Source organism: Medicago sativa, chromosome 6 (assembly GCF_051527215.1).
Source record: "Medicago sativa cultivar Bolivia chromosome 6, Bolivia_mono, whole genome shotgun sequence".
Taxonomy (NCBI): domain Eukaryota; kingdom Viridiplantae; phylum Streptophyta; class Magnoliopsida; order Fabales; family Fabaceae; genus Medicago; species Medicago sativa.
In genome coordinates this window covers 78,757,153-78,766,529 of record NC_140754.1, presented here as the reverse complement: position 1 = coordinate 78,766,529, position 9,377 = coordinate 78,757,153, and the positions used below count along the sequence as shown (strand labels likewise).

At 32.4% G+C, this 9,377-nt stretch overlaps 1 protein-coding gene and 1 long non-coding RNA gene across 2 annotated transcripts; one reads left to right on the top strand and one right to left on the bottom strand.

Moving 5' to 3' along the window:
* Positions 1 to 68: 68 nt before the first annotated feature.
* Positions 69 to 3,304, bottom strand: LOC146917090 (putative small nuclear ribonucleoprotein G). Its single transcript, XM_085718892.1, has 4 exons — positions 3,229 to 3,304; positions 3,072 to 3,094; positions 475 to 596; positions 69 to 366 (listed from the first exon to the last, which is right to left on the bottom strand). The coding sequence occupies exons 1-4, from the start codon at positions 3,261 to 3,263 to the stop codon at positions 301 to 303; spliced, it is 246 nt and encodes an 81-aa protein (XP_085575018.1). The 5' UTR covers positions 3,264 to 3,304; the 3' UTR covers positions 69 to 300.
* Positions 3,305 to 5,572: 2,268 nt separating this feature from the next.
* On the top strand, positions 5,573 to 8,175 carry LOC146917089 (uncharacterized). The gene is made up of 3 exons (XR_015014114.1): positions 5,573 to 6,112; positions 7,150 to 7,257; positions 7,865 to 8,175. It is a non-coding gene; the product is annotated as an uncharacterized LOC146917089 (long non-coding RNA).
* The last annotated feature ends 1,202 nt before the right edge of the window (positions 8,176 to 9,377 follow it).

Here is a 9,377-nt window from a genome sequence, read left to right as displayed (position 1 = left end):
AAATATGATATCCTTAATCTCTCCAATAAATGATTTCCTTAAAACAAAACATTAACCGTAACCTGTAATAGTTCCACAAACAACAGTGATTTTAGATTAAATAGCATAGAAAGAAAGTGAGAATTGCTAATGTTGTAATCAATCAACCACTAAAACACTGAAGGGGTCCTCACAAATCAACAAGATAAAGAACTACAGAATCAGATTAGTCTCTAACATGGCCATATTAAAGATCCACAGTTACATTTTACTCTTGAAACCTTGAAATTTACTTATAATGTTTACAATTAGAAACATAAATCATCCGATCCTGTTCACTACTGGTTCAAGTGCCTCTACAGTGACAACACTATTTCCTCTGATTACCTGCAAAAAAAGTGAGTGAAATTAACAACATAATAAAAACCACGCTCAAATTCTATTAGCTGCTAATATTAAAGTTAATAATAATGCCGAATTCGAGGAGTTACTTACCACCATCCCTATGTCATTTTTCTCGTTGCCATTTACCTCCACAGTATTGTCAACAACCAAATTCATAAACTGGTCGAAGCCACGGAGGGTACCAACAATCATTCGATTTGCATTCAGCTTGACTGCAAGGAAATACCAAGTACATTTCAGTATAATTAGAGATAAAGTTTGTTAATAGTTAGTTAAGAGCGTTATTGATCAAGTTAACAATAAGTGAGTATCTCAATAATATGGTATCACAACCAGACTATGATACATGTAAGACTTGTTTTCAGCGATAAAACACAACTATCTATAGATACACCTAAATAACCCACATGTGCGTGTGTGTGTGTCGAGAACAAACAGACAGACAGTGGAAAATTTCACAAGTAATAAACAAACATGTAGATAAAAAAGAGCATAACAAAATTAAAATAGAAAAACAACCCGATGCATCCCTATTGAGTTATGAATAGGAATTGTTGAGACAATCACTCACACAAACTATAAAAATATGAATTGTTGACACAATCACTCACACAAACTATAAATAAACAATCAAATTGATCCCTAAACTATTAAAATCTGCTAAAAGGTCCCTAAAATATCCCTCCACCCAAATACTCAATCCATCCGTTAATAGTCCCTAAACTATGAAAGTACATCAATATAATCCTCTCGTCTTTTATTTAACTTCCTCATTTTCAAATTGCAGAAGAAATCAAATGTTTGAACGTTTGGCAAGAATCTCATTAACTAAGCAAATGAGAAAACAAATGAAGTACCATCTAAAACTCCAGGAACTATAAAAAAATGAAGTTAAAGATGTATACTTTTGCCATTCTAAAAAAACGCCCAGTCTGCCCACAAACTACAAAACCCAAAATTTATGTAAAAAGCTGCCCGAGTTTTTGAACGTTGTTGGAGTTGTCATAAACCACGTCAACTAAGCAGAAGAGCAAACAATGAAGTACCATCGAAAACTTCATAAACATTAAAAAAAAAAATGCAGTTTAAGGATATTTTGGTAATTCTAAAAAGAAGTCCTCAATTCAATCTTCAAATCCCTAATCTCACAACTTCATCATTTTCAAATTCCAGAACAAATAAGTTTGACATGAATCTCATTGACTAAGCAAATGAGTGAACAATAAAGGACCATAAAAAACTCCATGAACATTCAAAAATGAAGTTTAAGAAGCATAGTTTTGTGATACAAACTAACTAGAAAAAATCTAAATTGATGTAAAAAGCTACCCTAGTTCTTTAACGTTCTTGGTGTTGGCATGAATCACATCAACTAAGCAAAAGAGCAAACAACAAAGGAAACGAAGTTTAATGGATATATTTTAGCAATTCTGAAAAATAATCCTCAATTCAGTCTTCCAATCTCTAATTTCAGATTTTCTCCAACTTCATTTTCAAATTGCAGTAAAAATCAAGTTTTTGAAGGTTCATGTTCCTAGAGTTGACATGAATGATGACTCTCAAACTAAACAAACGAGCAAACAATGAAGAACCATCTAAACCTCCAAGAACGTTAAAAAATGAAGTTTAAGAAAGATATTTTCGTAAATCTAAAAAGAATAAACCAACAATTTCATACCTAAACTATCACTCTCTCTCTCTCTTTAATTTAGTCTCTAAACGATATAAACACAATAAGTAGTCCTTAATCCTATACTATACGCAATTCGTCAATTTAAACTCCTAAAGTGTACAATTTAGTTTTATTTGAATATTTGAATTTTACTCCCAATTTGCAAATAATGTACCTATAGTAGAAAATAACACAGGAATGAAAGGCAAGCAGGCAACAAGTTGCGCCGCTAAACCTTTCTGGATGACAAAATTTTGTCAATTGAGTCTCTAACATCTTAATAACACAAGTTAAATTGACAAATTTAATATATTTCAAAAACACCTTATTATATTTACATTATGTAGAGATTAAATTGAAGCTAAAGTGATAGTTTAACAGACTAAAGGCATGTTTGGATTAACTTATTTTTTTTAACTTATGAAAAATAGTTTATGCAAACAACTGAACAAACATAATTTCTCGCTAATGAAAATTGTATCTTCATAAGCCATTTTTTGCATACCTTAACAAGTTTATTAATAATACATAAAGCTTATTTAGTTGCGTGTATGTTTGGTTCCACTTCTAGAGTGACCAGAATTAATTCTGGAGTTGTAGAATTGATTCTAACATACTTGGTTTTTGTCAAGTAGAATTGATTTTGCATCCAGAATTGATTCTATTTGAAGCTAGGATTTGTAGCTTTTGATTCTAGAATTGATTTTCACACACATCTTTATAGTTAAAATCACTTTTACATGAATGTATCCAAACACAAATCACTTTTTGTGAGAATTTCTTTTTTCTTTTAACCAAAATCAATTCTACAAAATAAATTATTTCAAAATCAGTTATCTCCACCACACAACCAAACACACACTAAGTTGTCTTGCATAAGCTCAAAAATAACACAATCTAAACAAACCCTAAATTGATGGTTTATTCTTCTAAAATAAAAAACTCAAAAACCTAAATTGATATGAAAAACTTTAAAAAAAAAAAGGAAAATAAGAATTAGGTTAAAGAAACTTACTCTGAAGCTGTTTGTCCATGTACCTGTATAATCAAAACAAAAAAAAAAAATATTAATATTAATACACCGATTAAGTGTAACAGAAATTGAAAAACGAGAAAAAAAAAAGTAACGATGATTGAAAAGTGAGTAGTAAGAGTAATAATTAGTTTCTTACTTCTTCAAATCTGGTGGTTGTCCTGATCTGCTCATGGTGAGATGAAGTCGGCGGCTACTCTGTCAGTCTCTTTGGTAGAAGAAAAGAGAAGGAAACGAAGTATAATATCCTTTTGGAGTTGGGTATGGGTCGGGTTAGAGTTATATACTCGGTTTAGTTTATTAACCCAACATTCGGGTCGGTTTGGCTGGTTTGACTAATTGAACCGGGAATTGGACCAAGTATAATTAACTTGAACCCAACCTCGGATACATGAAAGCAGAGTTTTACTCTACACAATGTGGGTATTTTTTTTTTTGCGAGTACCCATCAGGTCTGGGTCCAATTGTCATCCCTGATATGTCGGGTATCCGGAGTTTGAACCTCGATCCCTGTGTATATTATGCATTGTCTCTACCGACTGAGTTAAGCTCACGGCGACACATGGTATTTTACTTAGTTCTTTGTTTCAACATGGTCTCATAATAAAATAATCTAAAATATTTGGCAAGATCAAATATTTTGAGTAGTCTCGATTTTTTTTTTATGGAATCATCTTAATTTTGAGTTCGGTCGAGAGGTAAGTAAAGTCTGACCAACAATTGTTTTTTTAGGAATCGAACTCACGACTTCTCCCAATTCGTTCTAAAAAAAATACTTATTAACGACTTGAGCACAATCGATGGGTTGAAATCATCTTAAATTTATAAGTTATTCAATCTTTTTCATATCACAATATAACTTTGTCACATGCCTCATTTTTGAGTTATTCAGATGGTGAAATTTTGCATTGCCTTTCTTTCATGGCCATGATTCTCTTCTATGGTTGCTACAAATTAATTGTGCATGAATAGGAAACAACAATGCAAGAATTATTTGGGTGCTTTAATGGTATTTGTTTCTGCTATTGTTTTTGCTCTATTTTTTTCCCTTCTTCAAGGCTCCAGCGAGTATTATTTCCTCTATCGAATCTATATTCAGTTTCTTTTTATGGGGGGGGGGGGGGGGGGGGTGTTAGGAAAATATGTTATGGTATAGAGTTTTCGTTGCTCATTATGGGGAGGTTGGAGGTAGGATTGTTGTTGGTAGAAGGTTAGACTATATTCGGTGGAAGAATCTTTCCAGCATTCGATCAGGGGATGATATAGGTGTTGGGAGTTGGTTCTTGGATAATTTAGGTTGTAATGTTGGTGATGGGTCGACTTCATTGTTTTCATGGGTTCCTTGGTTGGAGGGGGCTTTAGAAGATATATTCAATCGTCTTTTTGAGTTAGCAGAGAATAAATTGGTATCAATTTTAGAGATGAATCTTTTAGGCTATGCTTGGATTGGTGGTAAGTGATGGAATGGAGTGGTAAGTTGTTATATGCCATTGTTTGGATTTGCAAAATATGAATGGAATGAAATGGAACATAAAGGAACAATTTCCATCCCATACCATTTAATCCTTCAATTTATCATTTTCCCCAATTTGGAGTGTATGCAATGGTATGAGACTTTATAGCTCAGTTCTTGTGAGCTTAGCTCAATTGATATGGACAATGCATAAAATATGCAAGGTCTGAGGTTCGAACCCCGGCCACCACCAAAAAGACTTTATAACTCAAATACTACCCTTTTACCCTTATCTTCATTTTATCATTGTATTGTTTGCTATTTCTCTCAAATGCATTCTACTTGAAATTTTTTCAATTAAAACATTTTACTATACATATTTTTAATTTGAAACGTTTGTTTTCTAGTTGAGAGCTGATGCTTTTTTTTTATCATGTATTCCCTTTATCATCATTCCGTTTTCGAGCAATATTCCTTTCAAACTACCCATATGCTTCGCCAGACATGCCGAGCTGGTGATATTACATTCTTTTATTTTTGTTTTTGATAGAATTCCTTTCTTGAATTTCTGAAATGAATTTCAATTTCTTCTTTTCTTAACAAAAAAAAAAATCTCATATATATACACGTTTAGTAATAATTTGAATTTGTTCTTTGTTGTTTTGCATGTCCTCAAATATTACAACGTAGAAGGTGATGAGATTTTAGTAATAATATGTTTTATATAATAATAATTTTGTCAAAATAATAATAATAATAATAATAATAATAATAATAATAATAATAATAATAATAATAATAATAATAATAATAGTCTTTTTCCCTAAAAAAAAGTAATAATAGTCTTTTTAAATAAGGGTAAAAATGGAATAAAAAGTCACAATTCATTCCATTCCACTTATTTTTCAAACAATGGAATGAAAACATTATTCTCTCACTTCAAAAAATACCCAAACAATGGAATGAAATCTCTGTTCTATTTCATTCCGTTCCGCTCCCACTACTAAAAAAACAGTGTTTTCAGACGGAATTTTCAGACGGATACAATTTTGTGTGAATTTTTCGGACGGATTTGGGACAGTTTTAACGGAGCTGAATTTTCGTCCCAAATCCGTCCCAAAATCGTGTGAAATTTTCATGACAAGTTCAAACAAAGTTTTTTCCCACGAATTTCGCACGAATTTCTTTTAAAAAAACAAATCTGTCCCAAAACCGTGTGAAACATTGAGACGGATTTCAGACGGCCCGTGTTGATAAATTCTTTTCATATCCAGCTATTGTGTTAAAGCTTTCCATCGCGTGTTCTCTCTTCAATCCCTAAAAAATTTATTCCAAATTTGTACCGCTCTCTCTCCCTCCTTTGATAAATCACTTTCTCAGTTTCACTCCCCCTCTTCAGGTTTTGCTTCAGATTTTGCATCTTCATCTTCATATTTCCGCTATTCCTCTTCAGGTTGGAAGTGATTTTGGCTCTTCTTCTTCAGATTGGGGAAAGCCTCTCTTCAGATTTTGGCTCTTCCAAAGTCAATTTCGGCTCTATCTCTTCAGATTCTTAGTTTTTTCATTCAAGGTATTTTTTTTACTTATTAGGGTTAGTGATATGATGATTTGGGGGAATCTGGATGTATGTTGATTAAATTGTGGTCATTTGTTCATTTATGTTATGGGTTTTTTTATATCATATTGAACTGATGTTAGTATGATAAATGGGCTGATTTGTGGTGTTTTGGGTTTTTCCTTTTTAATTTTATAATTTTGTTTTGAAATTTGTTATTTGTTGCTAATTATTGATGACTGTTAGATTAATTTGTTGTTGGGTTTTTCCTATGAAGACATAAAACGGTATACTGGATTTTGGTGTTACTTTTACTAATTATATAAAAGGTCTTGTTTGAATACGTTGTAACATTATAATGAGCTGGGAATAATAATAGGGTTTGAATTGCAAACTACAGGATGTAGTTTGTGACAGTGCTAGTTAATTATAGAAAAGAAATACGAGGTTGGTCCAAAATTTGAAACCATTGCAGGTTTAGATTTGGTCCATTTGATTTGTCTTATAGTTGAGAGTGAGCCAACCCTGTGTCTTTAAACTATAGAGTTAGATGTTATTTACAACTTTCTGGTAGGAAACTATGTATGCCAAAAACAAAACGTTAGTTTGCCTCTTTGACAAAACCTCATTTTTTTTTCTTGTTCGATCACATTATCATGCTTTGTAATCTAATTAGGTACACTGGTTTTTGGTGTTGCAGGTATTAATTTGTTGTTGTTTTCTCTTGCATGGTATACCATTGATTCTCTACAAAACATATATATAAAAGTGAGGCCAGCAATGGTCTTTTTAGTAGTGTCACTTTGACATGTTGATCATTCTTAAGATGAGATTAGAGAATTAGTCTTTGCAAACTTGATCCATCAATCTTTAGCGATTGATTCATATTGAAATAAGCTTTTATAGTGCACTTTGTGATTCTATCTACTTTTTATTCTTTATTTTTTATTATGATGACTTTTATGGTGAGCTTTCTCTGCTCAAATTGAAATTTTATAGTCATCGTTCATAAGTTGTATTTGACTTAGTTATTTGTTTGTTTTTTGTTTCAGATCTAGCAGAATCTCTACTTGACATGTTCGATTTGAAACCTCAAATCAATGAATTCAAGTTTTCTCAAGTTAGTACTAAGGATAAATTGTCGGATATTAGTTGACTAGGTAAGCACTAATAAAAGTGTTAGATATCAATTAACATGCTTGTATGTAAACCTGAGTCCAAAATATGGGATAACAAATGCTCATTGCCCCCGCCACAGATTATTATTCGATAGTTTTGGTAATTTAGAGGGTTCAAGCTAGAAAAGTGGCATATCCAATTCTCACATTTTACGCATACCATACATGTCAAACTTAGATGATGTAGGGTGCACAATTTCAAATCAAACATAGATGTTGTTCTGGTGTTTTTGGTTCAGATATCTGTCATCAATTTTCTCCTTTGGTATGCTCAATTTCTTCTAGTTTTGTGCAGGTTTATTTTCGCTGGTTTAGGAGTTATTTTGCTGGTTATGAGTCTGATTTTGCAGACATTAATCCTTTTTTATTTCTCAACTGCTATGATGGTTATGCAGCTGTTAGTATTGTGTTTGTACCTGTCTTTGAGCTTGTTAATTTGGGTCGAGTTTTGTTGTTTAGTAGAGTTTTAATAAATTGAGTGGTTATAGATAAGTCTCATGATAGTTACCATGGTTTTTCTGAGGGTTTATTCCTTTTTGCTCTTTCATTTGTTTTTGATAATTTTCTGATCATGTTAATTTTTATGTAGGAGTACTAAAGATGAAGTCTTGGCGTCGTTTTGGTAATTGATGATGCAACTGAGCTTGATTCGCTCCTATGGATGCAAGAGGATGATCATCTAATGCTGGGGAATGTTTTATTTTATTTATTATTAAAATTTCTATTAGCTAATATGAATGTTGAGTTTTCTTTTAAAAGGAAATGTTAAAATGTATTAAGTACATTTTGTGATACTCTTATTATATTTTTACTGAAATGAATAGAGTTGTTGAGTTGTATTAGTACATTGTGATACTCTTGTTATATTTTTACTGAAATGACTTGACTTTTAGTAGTACATTTTATGAGATTGATTATATTTTCACTCTGATAATTATTTTTATTGAATATTGGTTTTAGATTTTATTTTTTTAAATATTTGGTTAATTCCGTCCGAAATTCGTAGGAAGTTTTAATAACTTAATTCCGTCCGAAATCCGTTGGAATTTTCTACTTAATTCCGTCTGAAAATCGTCCGAAGTTTAGCGCAGTATACCACAAACTTAGATTTCAGATTTAGTGTGAAAACCGTCTGAAATGCATCTGAAATATTTTTGGGACGGAATTTGGGACGGAATTCTAATTTGCGACGCGGCTTTTTCAGACGACGCCCTATCTGTCCGAACTCCGTCCGAAAACATGATTTCGTCCGAATTCCGTGGGAAACGTCCGCAAATTCCGTCCCTAATCCGTCCGAAATTCTGTCCCAAAATGGCTTTTTTTTAGTAGTGTCCATTCCATTATGATTCGTTCCGCTCAGTTCCATCAATCCAAACTGATCCTTAGGGTGGGAGGAGGGTGGGGAGACGTGGAAAGTGTTGTAGACGATTATTAGCTTGAAAGGAGGAACAGGTGCAGGAGTGTAGTACTTTGTTGCTTAACATTGTGTTGCAGTCAGCTCAGCTTATTATTATTTAACATCTTTGGAAATTGGTACAATTCAAGAATTTTCAGATATCATTTGGCATAAAGCGATTCCATCTAAAATTAGTATATTTTCTTGGCGTCTTCTTCATAATCGAATTCCATCAACATATAATATATTGCGGCGAAACTTACTTCAAAATCAGCAACTCTTATGTGTTGGTGGTTGTGGATTTCATAGGATAGCAATCTTTTGTTTTTGCACTTTGATTTTTTTTGGATCAATTTGAAATATGGTTTTGCTTTGGCTCGGTTATGTTACGGTGACTCCAACTCTCATTTTTGACCATCCTCGTCAATTTGGTAACTTAGGAGGATCTTCAAAGCATCATCGGACAATTATGAATCTCCTTTGGTTACCTTGTGTTTGGGCAACAACCAAATATTCAAGCACAAGGAGCACTTTTTACATGAACTGTTTGACAAAACTAAGCTTCAGATATTTTGGTGGTTGAAAGCAAAATACGCTACTTTATCTTTTTATTACCATTCTTAGTGGCTTAATCCAATTTTATGCTTGAATTCTATTACCTAACTTGTAATTTGTTTCGGTGTTCTTTTTTATTTATTTATTTATT

Bases quoted from the DNA above. Each gene is read 5' to 3' on its own strand.
- LOC146917090 (XM_085718892.1), bottom strand. From the start codon at position 3,263: ATGAGCAGATCAGGACAACCACCAGATTTGAAGAA. The intron at 3,095-3,228 runs GTAAGAAACTAA...TTGATTATACAG, and splicing joins CAACCACCAGATTTGAAGAA to GTACATGGACAAACAGCTTC. The intron at 367-474 runs GTAAGTAACTCC...CTTTTTTTGCAG, and splicing joins AAAATGACATAGGGATGGTG to GTAATCAGAGGAAATAGTGT.